The following is a 24,745-nucleotide window of genomic DNA, read 5'->3' as shown; positions in this document are numbered from 1 at the left end:
CAGTACCTTGATTTTTCTTCCTCGCCTTCTGACGCAAAGGGATCTGCAAGGCACGCAGAAAAGAAAGAAAAGAGGAAATTTCAGTTGGTGTTGTAACATTTGCAGAAGACAGAGGAGGAGGAGGAGGAGGAGGAGGAGGAGGAGGAGGAGGAGGAGGAGGAGGAGGAGGAGGAGGAGATGGAGGTAGAGCTTGCCATAGAATGTAATCTTTCAAACAGGCTCGCCACACAGCAAATGGGAAAGCCAGGAGCTGAAGCATAACATGCTCTAATTAAAATTGATTCATGTGGAGCTCCTAGAGAAAAAGTACTGCTCACTCCTCTCTCACTCTCTCATTCTCTCTCTCTGCCTGTCTTTCAGTACAGCTTCCTGTTTCACACCTGCAGCAAGCTAGTCTGTGTAAGGGTAGCTAGATACAGGAACACAAACCAAAAGCAGCCATCTGAAAATGAAGCTTTGCAGCTTTATATCGGTCCCTAATATTCAAAGGGTAAAAGAAAACTTAATTAGATTGTGTGTCCAGGATTCGATGGTATGTAAAGTATGAAAACCTGCACACCCCATATGGCATAACTACCGCCAATCTTTGTATCACTCGGCAGCCATTCCCATGGCAGAGCTTGGCAAACAGCAAAGAATCAAGGGAAGGAGAGACTCAACCTATATTTTTGTCACCCGTTCGTACCACAACATAACCAAGGTAATCCTTCTGAAATCAAGGAGACATAAATATGAAGGTTCAACTGACAAACATCACGCAGCGAATCCTTCCTTGAGGACTAGCAGTTAAACATATAAATCATCTCTAGTGGAAGTAGTGTGGTTACCGTGATCATGTATTTGTACTTTTTGAACTGGAATGAACTTTTACTCGTTGGGGTGTCACACAGCTGGCCATTCACATATTTAATCAATGTAAGTATGCAAAGTTGTAAGCTCTTTGTTCAACCCTGGCAAATAAAGGGTGCTATGCTTCACTTTAATATCTCAATTCACTACCCTTTGTCTTATTGTTGAATTTTTAAATTTTTAAATAGATGTTAATGAAAGTGATTTCCCCATAACATAACCTTTTAGTTGTGGTACCCTGTTTTCCCGAAAAGAAGACATCCCCTGATAATAAGCCCAATCAGGCTTTTGAGGGCATGCGCTAAAATAAGCCTCCCCCTGAAAATAAGCCCTCCCCGAAAATATTTAAATGCAGAGCTGGAAATCAGGTAAGATGGCAAGAGGAGCCCCATCTTGCTCCAGGCATCCTAAAATAATAAGAACTCCCCCAAAATAAGGCCAAGCGCTTATTTCAGGGTTCAAAAAAATATAAGACAGGGTCTTATTTCGGGGAACGTGGTAGTTTCCTTTATTATATGCACTGTGGGTTATAATTTGGGAAAGAGCAGATATTGGCACAACTTGTCTCTGTGTTAAGGTCCTGCAATTTCAACAACAATGATTTAAAAAAATCAAGGAACAAGGCAAAATTGTCTTCACAAAGATAAAGGTTTCAAAAACACAACTATATTTGGGTTTGATATCCAGTGATCTTCCACTAGGGCAGGAGATTCCTCAATTGTCTTACAAGAATAATTTGCCTTCTTCCGAACCCATTGACCATTTTGAATTTCCTCTCACAACATCCATTCATAACCAAACCATCATTTCCTATTCTCATGCACGTATGTGCTATGTCAGCTCTCACTTTACTTTTGTGCCTGTAAATTTTTTTTAAGTCCCCAGAGCTATTTGCCAATTGTGTCTCTTTAGTCTACAACTGATATTTCATATTATACATTCTTACCTGAAGCCTCATCCACACAACCAAGCATCTTTCCATGTTGAATATGCCCTATAGGCAATCTGTCACATTACCATACTGCAGCTTGCTAGAAATATGGGCCTATTTGAAAGCTGAGGGGCAGATGTAACCAAGATGCCTTTGATCACCTCAGCGTGAACAGCCACTGTGTCTGTTCTTCATACGATCATGTCTGGTTATGGTGACACATGCCTTAGTTGCATCTAGATTCAATTGTTGGAATGTGCTCTGCCTTGGGCTTCCTTTGCATCTTTGGGAATTGGAATTGGTTCAGAACGTAACAGGAAAAGTGGAAGTCAGGATCGTATTACCTGAAGCAGAAAGACTCTGTTTGTTTCTGGACACTATTATTGATAATGAGATGAGGGCTGAAATAATCCTCCCTCCTTAAATATTAGCCTGACCACAGCTTAAGATCTGATGCTAAGGCTCTTGTGTACAATCCTATTGGTTGGAATTTTGGCGGGAAAACATTCAAATCTCATTGGTTGGTACCTGAGCCAGGTGTGTATAAAAGGGGCACCTCCTGCCGGTGCCCCTTGCTGAAGTCTCACGCTAAATAAAAGAGCTGTTGTCACTAGCTTGGTCTCGTGCCTCCTCCATTGCCCGATCCAACAGAGGCCACGCTTGGTGGCATAATTAGTGTGGAAAAGAGAAGGTCACACCTAAATTATGGAGTTCTCATCTCAGACAGAATCGGCACTCATTCTGCTTCTCTGATTTTTCTGGCCTCAAGTACAACAAATTTTCCTTGAGTCTTAAAATAAAAAGGTGAACATTAACACCTTTCAGACTACAATTAGCACATTTCATAAGTTAAAAGTTCAGCTGCAGTAAAACGGAAAGATTAGCGGCTTTGTTCTCATTAGCTGGACCCTAAGATCTATTTCTGAGATCTTTCCTCATGGATCCCTACCTAGTGAGGCAAGAGAGGTGTGAATTGAATCTTGTTGGACACTTTTCTGATATCCGCTGAAGACCTTTTTAATCTACAAGGCAGTTGAAGAAAAATTATTAAGCATATCAACTATTATTTTTCTGGATGGATTTATTATTTTAACTACTGTTGTTATTACTGTTGTGTTTGTTTTATATTGATTTGTTTCACTTTCTTTCTTTCTTTTCTTTTCAACACTTGTACACTTTCAGGAACTGTTATCAAATTAAATCATATTAAATTCAATTAATCATATTAAATCAAATTAAATCATATTAAAAGTAATTGTGTTCTCTTCGCTGACGATGTCAAACTATTTAACACTACCAACAATACAGCTACCCTTCAAAAAGACCTTGATTTTGTGCCAGAATGGTCAAAAACTTGGCAACTTCAAATCTCAACCAGCAAATGCTCTGTCTTACACATTGGAAAAAAGACTCTAAACACTAAATACAAACTTGATGGACATTAACTTGCAGATGACCCCCATCCTGTTAAAGACCTTGGAGTTTTCATATCCAATTATCTAAGTGCCAAAGCCCACTGCAACTACATTGCAAAAAAGGCTTAAAGAGTTGTAAACCTAATCTTACGTAGCTTCTTCTCCAGAAACACTACACTACTAACCAGAGCTTATAAAACATTTGCTAGTACAATTTTTGAATACAGCTCGCCTGTCTGGAACCCATACCACATTTCAGACATCAATACAGTTGAACGTGTCCAGAAATATTTTACAAGAGTTCTCCACTCCTCTGAATACAACAAAATACCTTATTCCACTAGACTTGAAATATTGGATTTAGAAAACTTAGAACTCCGCCGCCTTCGACAGGACCTGTGTTTAACTCATAGAATCATCTATTGCAATGTCCTTCCTGTTGAAGACTATTTCAGCTTCAATCACAACAATACAAGAGCAAACAATAGATTTAAACTCAATGTTAACCGCTTCAATCTTGATTGCAGAAAATATGACTTCTGTAACAGAGTTATTAATACTTAGAACACACTACCTGACTCTGTGGTCTCTTCTCAAAATCCCCAAAGCTTTAACCGAAAACTCTCTACTATTGACCTCACCCCATTCCTAAGAGGTCTATAAGGGGCGTGCATAAGAGCACAAACGTGCCTACCATTCCTGTCCTATTGTTTCCTTTCATTATATCCAATTAATATAGTTATTACATACTTATGCTCATATATATGCTTATATATTATATAGTTATTTTCATGCTTATGCTTATATATACTGTTGTGACAAAAATAAATAAATAAAATAAATATTAAAAAAAAACAACCAACTAAGAAATAAAAGATGAGCAGACATGCAGAAACTCTCCTGAAGTGTAATCTTTTCTTGGAATCAAAGTGTTAGAATGGAGGCAGGACAATTATTTCTCCCAGGATGGAAGTACGGAGCTAGTCCCTGGCATTTCAAATGACTTTAGTCAAAAGATTTGAGCAATATTTTTGCATATAGGTGAGCAATCTCATGGATAGGGCCAACATATTCCAATCCTTTGGGGATTTTGTGGGCATTTTATGGGGGGGGAATAGGTTAAAAAAATTAAGTGTTCATTTTGCTCCTTAAAAGCAGGAGGAGCTAGAGTTTTCAAGGGTGCCTTATATATTTTAGGCATCCATTTTGCATCTTAACCTCTCCAAAACATGGGATGTTGGAAACACAGTGCTGGAGGTTACATAAGATCTATAAAGACAAAAGGTACTTTGATTTTACTGAATGGGAGATTAGAAACTAATCTCAATCAAGGTAAATTAAAATGTTTCAGATGTGAATTGAACTGTCCCCTCTCTTAGGGAACTATCACATCATCTCTGTCTCAAAGACTATGTCAAAAGCACAATGCTATCTCATCACCATCCTGCTGATGAATAAACAACACACTGCATTGTTACAGGAGCAACAGGGATGTCAAAAGGGAAGAAAATTTGCAACATCATAGCCAGAAATTGTTCTTTCACCTAGTTTTAGTTGTTCCATGAATATGTATTCGAATTTAGTCCAAATCTATGTGAATTCTTTTTCAAAAACTATTTAAAGAATGTTGAGGTCACAGTTTTCAGGGATTTCTTAAAATCTACAATTTGAAATAAACAATTGAATGTATTTAACCTGAGGGAGATCGTTGTTACAGAAATTTTTAATGTATTACCAAATAAAAGTGAATTGGCACTAAAAAAGACCATCTAATGCCAAACACATACACATACACACACACACACACACACACTGTTGATGCCAAATGTACTCCCAAGTGTCCAAAATTTGCTGCAATCACTGATATCCTTTTGTCGTTCTCACAGACAGAATAAAAAGATGAATTTCCCCTGATAACCTCAATGCACAGAGTTTATATGGAAAGAAGGACATAGGCCTGATCTATTAGCTTTAAAAACTTACAAATAGACAGCAAATATAGCTCTTTCATAAATAATGTAACATGGATTCATCTAGATAAACCAGCTAAGATATCAATATCAGTTCTATTCTAGTTGAAACTTCTAGGTCACTTCCAACAAGTAGAATGCTTTTCAATCCAATCTATAAGACTAATAATTATTACTGTAACCAGACTCTATGTAATCTATAAATAACCCAGCAGATGGATTGATCCAAAGTTCGAACCAAATAGATTGTTATGTAAGTCAGAAATAGAATGACAGAATACAGTGAAACTTCAAGACTTCTATGCTAAGGGTTTAAGCAGAATTCCCATGGCACAATGTTTTAAACTTGACCTTGCAGGTAATAGTAAAACTGTTAGGACACTGAGCCCAGATTCATAGAAGACAGCTTAGAGTACACAATAGTTATATACTGCATGTCCCTATCCCTCCCTTTGGAAGGACAGTGATAAAAGTAATAAAAGCAACTTTAATGCTGATTACTTCCCTAAACTGATTGGGGAAAGCTTAGGTTATGGTCTTCATCCAGTTGGATTGACACCTGCTTCTCAGGTATCTGGCCCCAGAAGAGAATGTTCATGACTGTACAACACTTACTATATTATTACAAGTGTCAAGAGGACATCTTAATCCAAAGCATCTGTTCCTGTATTTCCCAATCAACATATTTCAGTTTTGTATAAATAAAGAGTGAAAATGCAGTGGTTTAGCTGAATCTTTGTCTCCATCCTTAGCCACGCCAATTGAAGTCAGTCTTGCAGAAAATATGATGTTCTGGATTAGGGTTCTGTGTGAAGCTTAAATTTAGAAATTACACTTGAAATTGATTCAATCAAATCTCTGAATCAAAACAATCCTCCCCAGTGAATTTGAAGACAAAGCAAATTATTAAATTGAATTAAATGCAATGAAGTTATTTCAGTACCCTGGAAGCATTTGCCACATTTGCAAATTTCCTAAACAGATTCAGAAAATTGAAGTGGTTTGATTTTTTTTTTCTAAACATTTTCCCTGGAACTTTATTAGTGATACTCTCTAGGTCAGAACAGCTATAAATAATTTTATTCCACACCACACCAAGCCTTCAAGGATTGCAACCACTCTTAAAGAACACGATGTTCATGACAATGTCTTCTTCATATCCCGAAGCTTAGTCAAGTCCTAGTAATTGTCTGACCCATTGTGGAATGAGTATCTTTCATCTTGCCTCAACACAAACTTTACTACTGATTGTGGCACTTTAGTGATGATGGAGATGATTATGTAAAAAGGGCTGCCTTCTGCTCATTTCCTGTTGAATAAGCTGGAGACCAGTATGCCTGGTAACCTATCAGTCATATTGGGCAAATAGGAACTGACAAGCCGATCATGTGACAGGAAGAGAAAGTCATCTTTATGAAGTCATCTTTACTTTCCCTTCCCAGATCCTTGCCCAGCCTCCCTGCAAGTTGCACAGGAGTTGAAGCTGGCTAAATAGAAATAGTACTTAGACTTATATATGACTTTACAGTGCTTTACAGCCCCCTCTAAGCGCTTTACAGAATCAGCATGTTTCTCCCAGCAATCTGGGTCCTCATTTTACCCACCTCAGAAGGATGGAAGGCTGAGTCAACCTTGTGAGATTTGAACTGCCAAATTGCAGGCAGCCAGCAGTCAGCAGAAGTAGCCTGCAGTACTGCACTCTAACCACTGCGCCACCGTGTCTCACCATGGCCCACTGTGGCTAAAGAGGGAGACTTTCTCTGTTAACCTGTGGCATAACCTGGAATATCTCCCTTACTACAGTCTGTGCTCCTTCCCCAGCCCACCCCACAAGATTAGGGAGGCAGCAGTGGTGGGATTCAAGTAATTTAACAACCGGTTCCCTGCCCTAATGATTTCTTCCAACAACCAGTTTGCCAAACTGCTCAGAAAGTTAACAACTCTTAAAATTGTTAAAATAAAAGTAGAATAAGATAGAACTAAAAACATGTATAAATAATAGGAAAGGACTGCCTTGAATAGCTGATAAACAGTGATATGTATATAAATGTTGTATGTTTTGTCTTTCATTTTAATGTGTTTAAAATAAAAAAACTTTAATAAAAAAAGAAAGTTAACAACCATTTCTCCCGAAGTGGTGCGAACTGGCTGAATCCCACCATTGGGAGGCGGTGACTATAACTTTGTTAGATAAATTTGTATGCCACTATATTCTTTCACATTAAAGCTAGCTTGCAACAATACCATATATCAGAAAACGTCCTTGGTAAGAATAGCCTTAGCCAAAATAGACACCACAACATTTGTAACATATCAAAACCAATAAATGACATTAATACAGAACACAAGTGAATATACCAATGGTGAACTACCATTCTAAAAGAACCTCTGGGAGAGTTTGGTCTTCACCAGTTCCAAATACATAGAGCATGCCCTGCTTGGCAGCCCATACCAACCCCATGGCCCATCTGTAAGCCACAGATCCACGTGAATGGGTTGAGCTCACTCTGTTCCATGGTTAAAGCATTGCAGGTGATCCATGCAGTGGACAGGAGCAAGGGAGAGAACAAAGTGGCACAGACCTGTCAATATGCCTAAAATTGCTTCTGGCAGAACTCCATCCCACCACCAGCAGGGACAGCAATTTGTGCTTATTTTTTTTCTACCTGGCAAATGAGAATGTTAATGGGGGGGAAAACTCAGCCACCAATCATTGCAACTAAAGTGGCCCTATGATAAATTGACAGGACAATACCATCATGATTTTCACTGCCATCAAGTACAGGCATAGTCATTATGAAACAGCAATTCAGCCATCAACCTAACTACTTCAGCACTTCCAATTTTCAGGTAAATGGAGGAGCTGGCAGAAAGGAGGCCCAGGAACCACTTTGTCAATCTTTGGTGTCTTCTATTTCTGAAATTTGGTTGGAATTTTAACCACATTATTTGAGAGGTAAATAACTTAGAAAGTTATTTCATTGTTTGTTGAGTTATGAAAACCAAGGAGATGGATAATGGAATGGATCATCTAGAATTTTGATCAGATGAAGGTATCTTTTCTTTTATGTACACTGAGAACATATGCACCAAGACAAATTCCTTGTGTGTCCAATCACACTTGGCCCATAAAAATTCTATTCTATTCTATATTAAATCATTTGAAATAAGAGAAGTGGAACACCTTTCCTTCAGAAATTGTGGGTCCTCCATCGCTGGAAGTTTTTAAGAAGAGGCTGCACAGCCATTTGTCTGAAGTGGTATAGGGTCTTTTGCTTGAGCAGAGGATTGGACTAAAATACTTCCAAGGTCCCTTCCAACTCTTTTATGTTGTTATTCTGATTTTTATTAATTGATAGAAATAGTTAAAATACATTCAGCTGATGCTGCTCTGGAGAACCTGAAAGCTTTTTCAATGACTTCTCTTATTTCAAATGATTTAATATAGAATAGAATAGAATAGAACAGAATAGAATTTTTATTGGCCAAGTGTGATTGGACACACAAGGAATTTGTCTTGGTGCATGTGCTCTCAGTGTACATAAAAGAAAAGATACCTTCATCAAGGTACAACACTTACAACACTTAATGATAGTCATAGGGTACAAATTTAACACTTAATGATGCAACACTTAATGATAATCATAGGCTACAAATAAGCAATCAGAATTCTGATCAGAATAATTCTGTATTCCAACCTCTTGTTCAGGCGTGTTGCATTAAATTACTCCTGAAAGCCTGGGAAGGGACAAATCTAGCAATTATATAGCCCACTTAATTTTTTTTTAAATGGATTTGAGAAAATCCATCCATGAAGCTTCTAATCAGCCTCATCTGTATTAGAACAATTGGTTTGTGTGTGTGTGTGTGTGTGTGTGTGTGTATACATAATAGAACAGTGCACCTAGTTATCTCAAGAGCAATCTACATTATATTGTATCATTGAAAAGAAGTCTGCTGACCAAACCGACAACCATAACGTCTAGGAGACAAGAGAGCTAAAGATGCTCTTTTGGAGACAAATATTGAATTCAAGAAGGTGTCATTAGAGCACATCTTGTTTCAAAACTGCAAATCAAGAGGTGACTAGTGCTGCCATTATGGAGTAGAAATCGGTTGTTCATTCTTACCCATTTCTCTGCAAAGGTAATTATCACCTCAGGAAGAAAAGTTCCCATTAACCATTATCCTATAGATGTTGACTTGTTATGGCAACGTATGGAGGAGTAGGAGAGAGAGGGAAGGAGGGAGGGAGGGAGAGAGAGAGGAATATGTGTGTAATGGGAAAATGGTATCTGTGACTGTGAGAGTGAAGCATTTTTACATGTGCGCATATAATGAACATTAAAATAGGGTGGGGCCTGAATCACATGGAGACAGCCATCATCTTGATCTTGTTTTTAACCTTCAGATACTGCTGGTGGCTTTACAAGGATACTGCTGGTGGCTTTAGATACTGCTGGTGGCTTTACAAGGAGAATGTGACCCACTATTAGGAAGGCAACAACTGTACCATGCCATTTTTCTGTATATAATAAAATTAACTGTATCTCTTTTGGCATTAAGAAGTGCCAAAGGTTGGTTGCAAATACTCTCGTCATATGGTCAGATCCTGGAGTGTCATCCACGATGCATTGTTTACTAAGTACTGTACCTAAGTATCATCAGGCAGCGGTACTTTGGAAAGTGTCCTCATCTGAAAAAATAAATCAGATTTTTCACAATTTACAATGTTCCTCTCAAAGTCATTATCCCCTTGAAAGTTTACTGGATGATTCAGTGGTCAAAAACAACACAGAAAAAGCTTTTATAACCCTACCAAGTAACTTTCTCGCTAAATAAATATTAATTTTTTTCTCATTAACGTTAAAATTCTATACTCACAGTGGCTCTGCCATCAGCTGCCATACAAAGTATCAATGAAGCTGGAAAACAAAGGGCATAATTACATTTTAAATACTAATCATGCTAGGGAAATGCTTGTCATTAGCATTTAATGGACATACTGGAGTGTTGCTAGTTACAGTGTGCTGTATTCCATGCAACAGAATTCAAAATAGCTCTCTAAATAGCAGGTCTGCAGAAGAAATACATTCAGTCCCTTAACCGTGGCTTCAGGATTAAACCAAGGAACCAAAGATCATGTGATATGATAGGCATCACTGAAACCTAGCAGATAAAACTCACAATTGGCATGTTTAGTTTATTTGACAGTCAAAAGAAAGACCCCAGAGAGGAAAGAAAGGGGGTTCTTTTCGCACATAGCACTGAACTTGAATTCTTTAAATCATAGTTTGTTGACCCATTTAGAAATTGCCTAGTTGATACACAATGCTAAACCCCAAGTGAGTTCATATATGTTGGCTAAAAATAAGTAACCTCCTCCACTTCAGGTAATTGACTATACAAGACAAAGGACAAAGGAGAAAAAGTGAAGAAGAGGAAAAGGTCCTTCAGGGATTCAAAATTATACCACCAGGTTTACAGAGCAACTGCCTAATCGTTCAGACAGGAATCAAATATTTCATGAGACATTTTCCTCTCTTCTTCATCCAACACTCTGAATTAGAAGCCAAAGGCCCAGATTACAAAGCAGGAAACCCTGGAAAAGCATGGACGTGTGTAGGGCCACTGCTGCAGGAATATTTGTTCTGAGCATAATTTTTGTTCCGTGGGCAATAACAATAAATAGAATACATATCCACTGTGCTTAAAACAGGAGCACAAGGCACACAACAGTTCACACTGTAATGTTAGAAAGCTTGGATGTATTTTTTTTCGTCCATAATTCTGCAAAGGCAGGCTCCAGTTTCTACCATTTAGAAATTAAATCTTTGATTGCCACCTTCACCATGGATGAAGAAATGTCTTTATTTTAATTGTGTCTCTTCAAATTGTCTCCAATTCTCCTGTGGCACTGAAAGGAGGCATAACTGATGCAGCAACTATGTAGTGATGCAACTCTGATACTCTCCACCCATCAACACTTTTTTTTTTTGAACAATTGTTTTTGAACAATTCTCACTAATAAAATATGATATTAAGGATTGAAGCACATCTTGATAGACCACAGGAGCCTCAATTACTCCAAGATTCTTCACAAAAATATTTCTCTCTACCTTTTCAAAAAAAAATTGGCCTAAGGAATGGAAAGTTAATTTAACAAAATATATGGACAGACATTTACAGACACACAGGTCCAAACCTCAAAAACTTGAATTTGAACAAAACGGTTTCATGAGAACAACCTTGATGCATTATTTTTAATTTAAAAAAACCACTGCAGCTAACAATACATCAAAACATTCAGGCTATCATATTTAACTATAATGAATTAAAGATGATAGAAATGCTACATTTGGCTACAACAAAATGAAGAGGAATGCTATAAAAACCATTTTCAGTGCTGTATAAAAATTGAATCCCAAATATAAGCAGACAGATAGGAAACCCTATGTATAGATCTGTTGATATATGCATTATAAGGAAGAATAAAGGTTAACCAGAAAAAGAGAAATAATGTAACAAACAATATTCTCATAATTTAAAACCTATAAGAAGCAGTGAAGAGAAAGGTGGATGGTAGCGAAGTACTATTATTCCCATTGCAACCAAGAGAGGGAAGTTACAAATGCCACCTCCAAAATAGCAATAGCACTTAGATTATATACCACTTCACAATGCTTTACAGCCCTCTCTAAGAGGTTTACAGAGTTAGCATATTGCCTCCAACAATCTGGGTCCCCATTTTATCAACCTCAGAAGGATGGAAGGCTTGGTTAACCCTCAGTAGGTGAGAATTGAACTGTTGGCAGTGAGCAGTGAGTTAGCCTGCAATACTGCCACCACCATGCAGACAGCATATCTGATGGCATCTGGCTCTAAAGTTCTAAAGCTTTATCAAGGACTCATTTCTTTCTTCATGTTATAAAAGGATTAGTGTAGGTCTGCTATGTTTGTCTGGAATTCTACAAAAGAACCTGAAAGAAGATTCACCAGACTCCACGGCAGCAGATAGTAATCATATTTACATATATATTTTTTACTACATAAAATAACTCAGCTTTGCTTAATCTTTAGAAACTCAGCTGTTTGCAGAGAAGCTTCTTCCTTTCCCCAAGCCTTCCTGGAATAACTATGTGAATTTGCAATGTCGCAAAGTCAAATGACCAAACCAGGAAATGCAGAGAAGACTCCCATCTGCAAAAAGATCACTTGCTGCTGCAAGCATACCAGTTTTTTTTTTTAAAGATTTAGAAAGATGAAAAGATCCCTGGTCTTTTCTTCAGTTTAGTAATTAAGTGAAACCCTCATTACGGCTTGTTTTCTTTTTTCATGGGAAAAGGAGGAAGGAAGACTGCACCTGGCCATTTCTGTTAGTATCCCTCTGTGGATCTGTTGTTATTTTAGCCATTTCATCATGTCTGACTTTTGATGACTTAATATGCTACCCTGTCAAGCACAGCTTCTTTCAACTGTTGGATGTTCAATTTTGTATCAGATTTGATGTTACCAAGCCAGCATTCTTGTTCCGCTAACCATCCCTAGCATCATTGCCTTCTCCAATGAATGTTCATGCATGACATGGCCAAACTAAATCAGACATAGCCTTATGATTTTAGTTTCTAGTGATGTGCCTGGTGTCTGATATGTTTGGAGAGAAATAGCCAATTTTGCTTTTAGCAACATTCAGTGGGTTGCTTGTGGCTGTATTAGATCACTGTCAGTCACTAACTTTATGAAATCAGAGGCTCCCATAATTTTATGTGAGACTGGCATGTCTTGGGGGAAGATAACATTGTGCCATCTAGATGATTGGGATTATAGTAATGCAGTGATTAGAGTGCAGAACCGCAGGCTACTTCCACTGGCTGCTGACTACCAGCTACCTACAATTTGGCAATTCAAATTTCACCAGGCTCAAGATTGACTCGGCCTTCCATCCTTCTGAGGTGAGTAAAATGAGGACCAAAATTGTTGGGAGCAATATGCTGACTCTGTAAACAGCTTAGAGAGGGCTGTAAAGCACTGTGAAGCAGTATATAAGTCTAAGTGCTATTGCTATTGCTATTACAAATACATAAACCCAGTTATCATAGCCAATGTCAGCTATTATGGCTATGACAGTCCACAGCATACAGAATGCGTCCATTTGCTTGCCCTGTCTTGAAATATTCCATTCTTATAATTCTCTAATTATCATCTGGATTAAAGGACAATGCATAGGTTTCCCTGTGCAACTTTGAGAAAATTCTCTGAACATTGCTCTTTGGCTACAACAGTAACTAATTTATAAAACAGTGCAGCATGATAAAAGAGCCTTCAAACAGTAAGGAAGGTTTGAAACTGCCTGAAGTACTATTATTCCCATTGCAACCAAGAGAGGGAAGTTACAAATGCCACCTCCAAAATAGCAATAGCACTTAGATTATATACCACTTCACAATGCTTTACAGCCCTCTCTAAGAGGTTTACAGAGTTAGCATATTGCCTCCAACAATCTGGGTCCCCATTTTATCAACCTCAGAAGGATGGAAGGCTTGGTTAACCCTCAGTAGGTGAGAATTGAACTGTTGGCAGTGAGCAGTGAGTTAGCCTGCAATACTGCCACCACCATGCAGACAGCATATCTGATGGCATCTGGCTCTAAAGTTCTAAAGCTTTATCAAGGACTCATTTCCTTCTTCATGTTATAAAAGGATTAGTGTAGGTCTGCTATGTTTGTCTGGAATTCTACAAAAGAACCTGAAAGAAGATTCACCAGACTCCACGGCAGCAGATAGTAATCATATTTACATATATTTTTTTTACTACATAAAATAACTCAGCTTTGCTTAATCTTTAGAAATTCAGCTGTTTGCAGAGAAGCTTCTTCCTTTCCCCAAGCCTTCCTGGAATAACTATGTGAATTTGCAATGTCGCAAAGTCAAATGACCAAACCAGGAAATGCAGAGAAGACTCCCATCTGCAAAAAGATCACTTGCTGCTGCAAGCATACCAGTTTTTTTTTTTAAAGATTTAGAAAGATGAAAAGATCCCTGGTCTTTTCTTCAGTTTAGTAATTAAGTGAAACCCTCATTACGGCTTGTTTTCTTTTTTCATGGGAAAAGGAGGAAGGAAGACTGCACCTGGCCATTTCTGTTAGTATCCCTCTGTGGATCTGTTGTTATTTTAGCCATTTCATCATGTCTGACTTTTGATGACTTAATATGCTACCCTGTCAAGCACAGCTTCTTTCAACTGTTGGATGTTCAATTTTGTATCAGATTTGATGTTACCAAGCCAGCATTCTTGTTCCGCTAACCATCCCTAGCATCATTGCCTTCTCCAATGAATGTTCATGCATGACATGGCCAAACTAAATCAGACATAGCCTTATGATTTTAGTTTCTAGTGATGTGCCTGGTGTCTGATATGTTTGGAGAGAAATAGCCAATTTTGCTTTTAGCAACATTCAGTGGGTTGCTTGTGGCTGTATTAGATCACTGTCAGTCACTAACTTTATGAAATCAGAGGCTCCCATAATTTTATGTGAGACTGGCATGTCTTGGGGGAAGATAACATTGTGCCATCTAGATGATTGGGATTATAGTAATGCAGTGATTAGAGTGCAGAACCGCAGGCTACTTCCACTGGCTGCTGACTACCAGCTACCTACAATTTGGCAATTCAAATTTCACCAGGCTCAAGATTGACTCGGCCTTCCATCCTTCTGAGGTGAGTAAAATGAGGACCAAAATTGTTGGGAGCAATATGCTGACTCTGTAAACAGCTTAGAGAGGGCTGTAAAGCACTGTGAAGCAGTATATAAGTCTAAGTGCTATTGCTATTGCTATTACAAATACATAAACCCAGTTATCATAGCCAATGTCAGCTATTATGGCTATGACAGTCCACAGCATACAGAATGCGTCCATTTGCTTGCCCTGTCTTGAAATATTCCATTCTTATAATTCTCTAATTATCATCTGGATTAAAGGACAATGCATAGGTTTCCCTGTGCAACTTTGAGAAAATTCTCTGAACATTGCTCTTTGGCTACAACAGTAACTAATTTATAAAACAGTGCAGCATGATAAAAGAGCCTTCAAACAGTAAGGAAGGTTTGAAACTGCCTGAATTTCTAATGCCTTCACACATTCAGGCACGTGGATGGATGAGCTGCTCATCCAGACCGGACTAAAGCCATTGCTTCCTGAGACATCTGAAAATATCTCCTTGCCAAATCTAAATATGAATTTTCAGGTAAGAACTGAAATGGGGACTTTACTATGTAAATAAGGGAGAGGAAACCTATCACAGTTGTGTTTTGTTAACATTGGTCTCAGCTCTTGTAAGAGCAGCTAGAAATTATTCTACCTTTCAGTCAGATTTATTGTTGTCTGCCAATATTTTAAGGGGTCAATCTATTAGAGTTGGGGCGTAGTTTTAACCAGTAGGTAAAGATATTTATCCAGAGATTAGATCCAGGTTAACTGACTCCCAATTCCCATCAAAGTATGCATTTGTAATACGGGGGTAACCTTGAAGATACTTTATTTATTTTTTTATTTTATGTTATTTATTTATTTACTTATTTATTTGTCAATCATATATAAGATAACAGGTAAAAGTATAAACATAATTTGGATACATGTAAAGAGTAAGTAAAAAAAGGTATATTAGGACAGGGACGGTAGGCACGCAGGTGCACTTATGCACGCCCCTTATAGACCTCTTAGAAATGGGGCGAGGTCAGCAGTAGACAGTTTAAGCTTAAAGTTTTGGGGGTTTGGGGAAGAAACTACAGAGTGAGGTAATGCATTCCAGGCATTGACCACTCTTTTACTGAAGTCATATTTTCTGCAATCAAGTTTGGAGCTGTTTACCTTGAGTTTGTATCTATTATTTGCTCATATATTGCTGTGGTTGAAGCTGAAATAGACATTGACAGGTAGGACATTGTGGTAGATAATTTTATGTACTATGCTTAGGTCAGACTGAAGTCGGCGTAGTTCTAAGTTGTCTAAGCCCAAAATTTGGAGTCTGGGAGCATAAGGTATTTATTGTGAGCAGAGGAGTGGAAGACTCTTCTTGTGAAATATCTCTGGACTCTCTCGATTGTGTTTATGTCCGATATGCAGTGCGGGTTCCAGACAGATGAGCTGTATTCAAGAATTGGTCTAGCAAATGTTTTGTATGCTCTAGTTAGTAGTACAATATTACCAGAGAAGAAACTACGCAAGATTAGGTTAACAACTCTTAGTGCCTTTTTGGCAATGTTGTTACAGTGGGCTCTGGCACTTAGATCTTTAGGAATGAGTACTTCTTAGACATTTTGTTTGAAAACTTTCTAACATGATCCTAGATAACATCATCCTGCCTCATCAGTTGTTATTCAGGCTTTTTTTGACAAAGAAATCCACATTTACTGTTTTGAATAACCCTTCCTAATAAACACCCTTTCCATAAAAAGTATTTTAAATGTGGTTATATATACAGATACAGATACTGATACAGATACATGTGCTGTATACAACACACACACATATATAGGTTGACTCAGCCTTCTATTCTTCCAAGGTTGGTAAAATGAGGACTTTGTAAACTATCCAGAAAGTGTGATAAACAGAGGTGGGCTGCTGGGGTTTGCAGGGGTTCGGGAGAACCTCTAGCTAAGATTCTGTGCAGTTTGGAGAACCCCCAAATCCCCTCCCAAGAGGCCCCATTTGGCCCATTTTGGATGCAGGTAAGTGCAGGCCACATGCGGAGGATCGGGGAGGGCAAAAAGCGGGCCTACCAAAAGTTCAGGAATGCCAGAAACAGGCCCATTTCTGGTCTCCAAGGGCCTCTGGACCCTGGGAAGGCCATTTTCACCCTCCCAGAGGCTCATTTATTGGTCATTTATTGGTCCTGCAAAGAATTCCATTTGGCAGACGATATTACTTCTAGGTCAAGAAGTCCATGTTGATTTTTATATACAGTAAAGCTGACAAGAAGATTGGTAAAGTATTTGAATTGATGGCAGAAATGCAGTATTATTATGAGATGAAGTGGAGCCAATTATCTGTGATAATGCAAGATTTATTGACTAGTAGTACATGTACCACTAAAATGTAATTGCTCTCCAATGCCCCTGCTAACTTGAACAAAAAGTAAAAGTTGATCTTTGGGCGCAGAGAAAGTAAAAAATTCCAAAATTAGAAAAAGTTTCCTTGAATTGAGAGGGAGCCACAAAGACTCCTAAACAGACCTACTACATAAGAATCAGAGTCAATAGTAAAGAATAAATCAAATTAATGGATAACTGACCTGCAACAAAATAAGATACGCTTTTGTTCTTGTATCTAAAATGCTTGCTTCAGTGGAAAAACCTGGAAAAAAAATAGGGGTGAAGAAGAGAGTAAGAATCATTGAGGAACAATCAGAAATAATAACACTGGAAAGGAAGTAACTAATATGTTTCCTGTTAATTGCACAAATCAATATCATAGTGAAAGATTGTTGTGCACATACTGAAGTTACTCTTTGGCTATATGAAGACACTCAGATTTGAGATGTACCAATCAGATCACAATGGTTTATTCTGATGAATTGAAAATGAAATGTCTTCATTTGATAGATAGAATTTATCATAAATACAGTGAGAGGAACTTTCCATCAAACACCAGATTATTATCTAGGAAATGTGGGGTACGAACTCATATACTTAAAACTGAATTAAAAATAAAAATGTGCATTTAAAATTGAACTCATTTATTTCCTGATTCATTTGTTCCTTCTGTCTGGTGAAAAAAAAAATAGGAAAGCAATTTTTTGCTATTTACTACGAGGCTGGCTTTCACCAGTTGCTTAATTTGTAAATACTTTTTTTTTCCAGAGTTATTATGTGAAACTGACAAGCAGATATGAAATTGGTGTCTATTCATTACTTTAGTAGGCAGTTTGCTAGTTTATATCCAAGAAGATAAGTAGGTGTGAGCTTCATTAATTGGAATAACTGTTAGAACCTCTTGATCTTTTTCTGTTTCTTGAAGAGTAGTAGTGATCAACTAAAAATTTTTAAAAATCCAGAAAAACAAGACAAGAAAACAGAAACTAGACAAAAGGCCATAACAAAAAGAATTCATGCATAATTAGATATAAATATTAAGCATGTGTGCAATCTTAAGCAGAAGTGCAAAACATCAATATTTATGTCTTGCAAAAATAAAATATAGAAGAGCAATCTGTATAAGATTACTTCATTAATATCAATAAAAATAAAACCAAATTTGAATATAACGATGTTTAATTTAAAAATTCTTCAGAATTTTTTGTGCTACATTTTGTGTTGCATGATTTTTGCACCCTACCTTCTTTTCCACACTTTTAAATACCATTGCTGAAAAATGTACTTTAGTTTCATAGTATTCTGAAATAATAAATCTGACAACGTAACAATAAATAATGAATTAACCTCTTGCACTGTACCATTGTATACAACCAGAGGAAAATGAACAGTAAAATCCAGCTAGAATTGATCAGCAAAAATTCTTCTGTACTTTTTAATTTTTCCTCATTTCTTATTCCCTTATTTAAAATTTTAAATAAAATTGAGAATGCCCCACAAGATTATATGTTCCAATTTGAAATGTCTCTAAGAAAACTAGAAAGATTTTAATTTTTAAAGGAAACAGCACCACACATATTATATTTTTAGAATTAATTCCTGTAAATGTGCCAAAACATTTGAAACTTGTAATCAATGCAAAGTACATTAAGCAGAGCTAAATTTCCCATCAGGAGGCAAGCTCTCGCTGCTTTCCTCCCTCCCTTGAACCGGTCATATTTAACTTAGTAATTGGGGTAATCAAGGAATAGGAGTACCGGAAATGGAAACAAACATCGTTCCCCGTTTTTCCAAACTTCTAAGGAATGTTTTATATAAAGTTTCGGGACAGTTGTTATGAGATGTCTTAAGATCTATGAAGAAACATATCAGGCTGCCTACCCCTTCTGAGTTCTGAATAATTTCACTCCTAGCTTGAATTGAAGAGCGTTGAAATGACAGGTGTGAAACACCTCTGGTCAAAGCTAGAGATAAACAGTGTGGAAAAGCAATCAACAACTTGAAGCAGAATCCAAGAGACATTGAGATGTGCCCTTTGGTGTGTAAATTTGTTTTTGTGCAATCTGGCAGGTTTGCTGCTCTTGCTGTATTTCTATATTTATACTATGCATATTACAATAATGTATAATATTATAAAGCTAATCAAAGTTTCTAATGCACAGTTGTTGGACCTTTTCCCAATCAGCCAAACATGTCACAAAACACAAGCAACACATCCAGATAAATACAATTATGGTAGACAATCATTCAAAAACATGAGCGTATGCACAGACTTGGTTTTAAAAGCAAATTATTGATATCACAAGTTCTGACGACAAAGACTATACTCATTTGTACTTGTTTTGATTGCAGTAATAAAATCTTTATTCTGAACCTGAACTATTCTGTTAGCATTTCTTCTACATTTTACTATGAAAGTTAAACACCATCTGAGCAGGATAAAACCCAAAGGAAAACGTTTCTGTCCTTAGATTTCAATACCTGCATTGAAGGCAGTAATTCAGAAATAAGCCCCTTTTCAAACAAGCTGACTTATTTAAATCTCTCTCCTTGAAATCAGTGGGAATGTAAAATGCTTAATTTTCTCTGGGCCATGCCCTGTCTTCTCACTGCTTATCTGCACTGCAGAACTAAAGGAAAAGAGGAAGTCACACTGATCTTTGAAAAAAAGGAAAACAGCAACAAAACTGAGCAAATGCCTGTTCTCTATCATTAATTCCAAACAATTATTTTACAGTTGAAGTAAACACCAGAATGGCATTTGAGTTTTAAAAGGAGCAAATTGCACATACCAGAGAGCTAGGGGTTCTAAAGAATCTGCCAGAGGTCCCACCTTCTCTACTTTCTCAAAGGAGACAGGAAACTTTACTCATTTCTTTGAGTAAGAAATGTTCTGCAATGAAAGATTACACAAGAGGAAGCTGGAGGAAAAGTCTTGAGTAGGCAAACCAAAGACAATAGTTTCGTTGGTATAACAACCGTAGAAAACCATTTGACCAACAGGCTTATTGCTCCAAATGAAGACATATCATGCAGTTTTTCTCATTCAAAGTTGTATGAACACAGTCTATGAAACGAATGCAAGAAAAATGTATGTAATTTATTTGTCATTCATTTCAATGATACATTCGTAGTACAAAACTAAGACCAAAAAAAAGCTTTCTTTAGAAGATTGGCAGTCAGTTGTATTAATCAGTTATTTGTCTAAGATTAGAACAGTCATCTTCCACTCTCAATAATTTATTTGTGAGGGAACATTTTAAAATTACTCAGAGAGGTTTGTTAATATTTGAAGTGTCATCAAAATATTTTGTACAAACAAAAGATAAAAGCATATTCTCCATGGCAGAGATGGGAGATCCAAAGCTCTCCAAATGTTGCAAAGTTGGAGTTGTAGTCCAACAACTGGTTTCCAGGACTACAGGGCTTTGTGCCCTGGCAGTACTTTTAAAGCATCAGTTGTTAAATGTCTTAGAGATAAGTAATTTGCTACTTTGTCGAAGAGCAAAACTGTCAATTTTCTGTGGAAGCAAAGGACAAGCAGAGATCTTCCTAATGGCACAAGGTTCATGCTGTGAATTCAAAGTGCATTCTCATTCCTTGCTTATGCGCTGTTTGTTAGAGTTCTTTTGTGTGAGCTAATGAAGGCAGGTTGCTTAAGATCACAATCCAACCCAAAAGTTTAATACTTGTTCTTCATTATGTGATTAAAGGAGGCTGCTGCTTATGTTACTTCACTTAGACAACAGAGATGGACACGTTAATATTATTTCCAAAGCTGCAGAAGAAGCAGTTCAGATTTGAACAAGCATAGCACTTCACCACTATTCATTAAAACACACATGATGCTTTTCAGGATTCAACGTGAGCCAGAAAAAAAAGAGTTGCAAATAGTTTAAGATCACTTCTGTTTCAAATCAATCTCTTTCCACCAATCTCTTTCCACTTATGACTGTATGACTATAACTTGTTGCTGGCAATCCTTATGATTTATATTGATATATTGATCATCAATTGTGTTGTAAATGTTGTACCTTGATGAACGTATCTTTTCTTTTATGTACACTGAGAGCATATGCACCAAGACAAATTCCTTGTGTGTCCAATCACACTTGGCCAATAAAATTATATTCTATTCTATTCTATCTCTTAAGAAAAACTAGTTTATTTTCAGGCTCACTGAAAGTGTGAATCATTTGTAAATCTTTCTGGGGACTACAAAATTTATACTGCATTTAGCAAGTCTTCTTAACAATTGAGAAATGTGATTGTAACACTCTCTATGCTACGGCTAGGTACATTTTCTAGGTTTTTTTAAAAAAAATGACATTGCTTTTACAATGAACTCAAGGAAGAAGTGTTATCTGTTATACTTGTGAGAAATTGGCTTAACTAATTCACTGCATGGTCTTAAGAAAAACAACCTGATAATCAATTATTCTCAATACCAATACCAAACAAACAGATTGAGGCTCCCATACTTATTTAACAAGATATTGGACCAAAGTAATCAAGCTAACAACTCCTTAATGTTGGAGCTGGCCAATGCCTAGGAGCAACATAAATTTTGGTATCTCATCTGGGAATTTTTGGTTTAGCCGGTCATGGATGATCAGACAAGTTCAGCACGCAAAACCTTTTTTTTTTCTTGTATATCTAAGAGGAGTTAATGCACTTTCCTTGTTTTAAGTGATCTCAGTTTCACATGTCATTCAAAAGCAAAACAATTGTTTAATTTAAGGATAGTTAGCTAAATAAGTCAGCTTCAAAATTCATTGAGATATGCTAAGTAGCAAACAAACCACATGATGGTTTAGTGAGACATTTGATAGCTTAATCTACGTTTTAGCCACAGTTTCTAGTTTCAGAAAATCTGGCATATTTAAAGTAACAAGGCAAAAAATTCAGATCTGTTTATCCCCAAGCTCGTAAGTCTAAAGTGAGAGGAAAGCAAACAAAGAAATATAATATATTTATATTATATTTAAATATATGATGTATTTCAAAATAGGGAGCGCCTATCAAATCCTGCACCTGTCAATAGCAATGTCCCCCAAGGCAGCGTTCTAGGACCAACACTCTTCATACTATACATAAATAACCTTTGTGATCATATCATAAATAACTGCGTTCTCTTCGCCGATGATGTTAAACTATTTAACACTACCAACAATGCTGCTACCCTTCAAAAAGACATTGACTTTGTGTCGGAATGGTCAAAAAATTGGCAATTTCAAATCTCAACCAACAAATGCTCTGTCTTATACATTGGCAAAAAGAATCAGAACACAAAATACAAGCTAAGTGGACACGACCTTGTAGATGACCCTCACTCTGTCAAGGACCTAGGAGTACTCATATCAAATGATCTAAGTGCCAAAGCCTACTGTAACAACATTGCCAAAAAGGCATTAAGAGTTGTAAACCTAATCTTGCATAGCTTCTTCTCTGGTAATATTACACTAGTAACCAGAGCATACAAAACATTTGCTAGACCAATTCTCAAATACAGCTCATCTGTCTGGAACCCACACTGCATATCGGAAATTAATACAATTGAAAGAGAGTCCTGAGATATTTCATGAGAAGAGTCCTCCACTCCTCTGCTCGCAACAAAATACTTAATGCCACCAGACTTGAAATTCTGGGTTTAACAAACAGGAAGCAGCAGGTGAAGCTAAGCAAGATCACATCAAATACCTGTACAATTAGCACAGGGGCCCCCCAAGGCTGTGTGCTCTCCCCACTTCTCTTCTCTCTGTATACCAATGACTGCATCTCCAATGATCCATTTGTTAAGCTACTGAAGTTCGCAGATGACACAACAGTGATTGGTCTCATTCGAGACAATGACGAATCCGCATATAGACGAGAGGTCGAACGACTAGCCTTGTGGTGCAACCAAAACAATCTGGAACTGAACACACTCAAAACCGTAGAAATGGTGGTAGATTTTAGGAAAAACCCTTCCATACTTCCACCTCTCACAATACTTGACAACACAGTATCAACAGTAGAAACCTTCAAATTTCTGGGTTCTATCATATCGCAAGATCTCAAATGGACAGCTAACATCAAAACATCATTAAAAAGGACAACAAAGAATGTTCTTTCTGCGCCAACTCAGTAAGCTCAAACTGCCCAAGGAGCTGCTGATCCAGTTCTACAGAGGAATTATTGAGTCTGTCATTTGCACCTCTATAACTGTCTGGTTCGGTTCTGCAACCCAACAAGAAAAACACAGACTTCAGAGGATAATTAGAACTGCAGAAAGAATAATTGCTACCAACCTGCCTTCCATTGAGGACCTGTATACTGGACGAATCAAGAAGAGAGCCGTGAAAATATTTGCAGATCCCTCGCATCCTGGACATAAACTGTTTCAACTCCTACCCTCAAACGACGCTATAGAGCACTGCACACCAGAACAACTAGACATAAGAACAGTTTTTTCCCGAAGGCCATCACTCTGCTAAACAAATAATTCCCTCAACACTGTCAGACTATTTACTGAATCTGCACTACTATTAATCGTTTCATAGTTCCCATCACCAATCTCTTTCCACTTATGACTGTATGACTATAACTTGTTGCTGGCAATCCTTATGATTTATATTGATATATTGATCATCAATTGTGTTGTAAATGTTGTACCTTGATGAACGTATCTTTTCTTTTATGTACACTGAGAGCATATGCACCAAGACAAATTCCTTGTGTGTCCAATCACACTTGGCCAATAAAAATTCTATTCTATTCTATTCTAAAAAATTTAGAACTGCACCGCCTTCAGTATGACCTGAGCATAGCTCATAAAATCACCTGCTACAATGTGCTACCAGTCAATGACTACTTCAGCTTCAACCACAACAATACATGATCACCCAACAGATACAAACTTAAAGTGAACCACTCCAAACTCGATTGCAGAAAATATGACTTCAGTAACAGAGTTGTTAATGCCTGGAATGCACTACCTGACTCTGTGGTCTCATTCCAAAACCCCCAAAACTTTAACCTAAGACTGGCTACTGTTGACCTCACCCCATTCCTAAGAGGTCTGTAAGGGGTGTGCATAAGAGCACCAGCATGCCTACTATTCCTGTCCTAATGTTCCCTTTAATTGTATTCATTTTATGTATTCAATTCATGCTTATACTCATATATATTATCTAATATGTAATCAACAAAATAAATAAATAAAATAAAATAAAAATGTTTCTGGAAATTGGAATGCTGGAAATCTGTCAATCAAACTGTCAATCACAGCTTAACTGACTAGTGGAAAGATGCTTCATTAACCTATCTTGAACCAATAAAGAAGCATTCATTTCAATGGGACATCACGATTACCATGCAAGACCAAGAAAGAGATGAATCTTCTTTAATGAGCTGTTTACAGGTATACAATCATGCAAGATCCAAAGCAGTGGTGGGTTGCTACCAGTTCGCCCAGGTTCGGGAAACCCAGTAGCAATGGCAGTGGAAG

The 24,745-nt window shown here is 37.3% G+C and overlaps 1 protein-coding gene across 7 annotated transcripts in view; it reads right to left on the bottom strand.

Moving 5' to 3' along the window:
• IPCEF1 (interaction protein for cytohesin exchange factors 1) overlaps nt 1–20,134 on the bottom strand; it is a 49,893-nt gene extending 29,759 nt beyond the window's left edge. The window contains exons 1-6 of one of the 7 annotated variants that reach the window (XM_058169128.1): nt 20,049–20,116; nt 17,457–17,518; nt 10,050–10,090; nt 9,820–9,861; nt 5,781–5,980; nt 7–43 (exon numbers count right to left, since the gene is read on the bottom strand). In XM_058169128.1, coding sequence (XP_058025111.1) covers nt 7–43; nt 5,781–5,849 — 106 coding nt within the window. In that variant the 5' untranslated portion in view covers nt 5,850–5,980; nt 9,820–9,861; nt 10,050–10,090; nt 17,457–17,518; nt 20,049–20,116. Of the gene's footprint in view, nt 1–6; nt 44–5,780; nt 8,056–9,819; nt 9,862–10,049; nt 10,091–17,456; nt 17,519–20,048 lie in introns of those variants that run through there. The other 6 variants (XM_058169142.1, XM_058169167.1, XM_058169185.1 and 3 more) reach the window with 6 other exon arrangements.
• Nucleotides 20,135–24,745: the final 4,611 nt, after the last annotated feature.

This window comes from Ahaetulla prasina, chromosome 1 (assembly GCF_028640845.1).
Source record: "Ahaetulla prasina isolate Xishuangbanna chromosome 1, ASM2864084v1, whole genome shotgun sequence".
Taxonomy (NCBI): Eukaryota; Metazoa; Chordata; class Lepidosauria; order Squamata; family Colubridae; genus Ahaetulla; species Ahaetulla prasina.
This window is presented reverse-complemented; position numbering and strand designations above follow the sequence as displayed.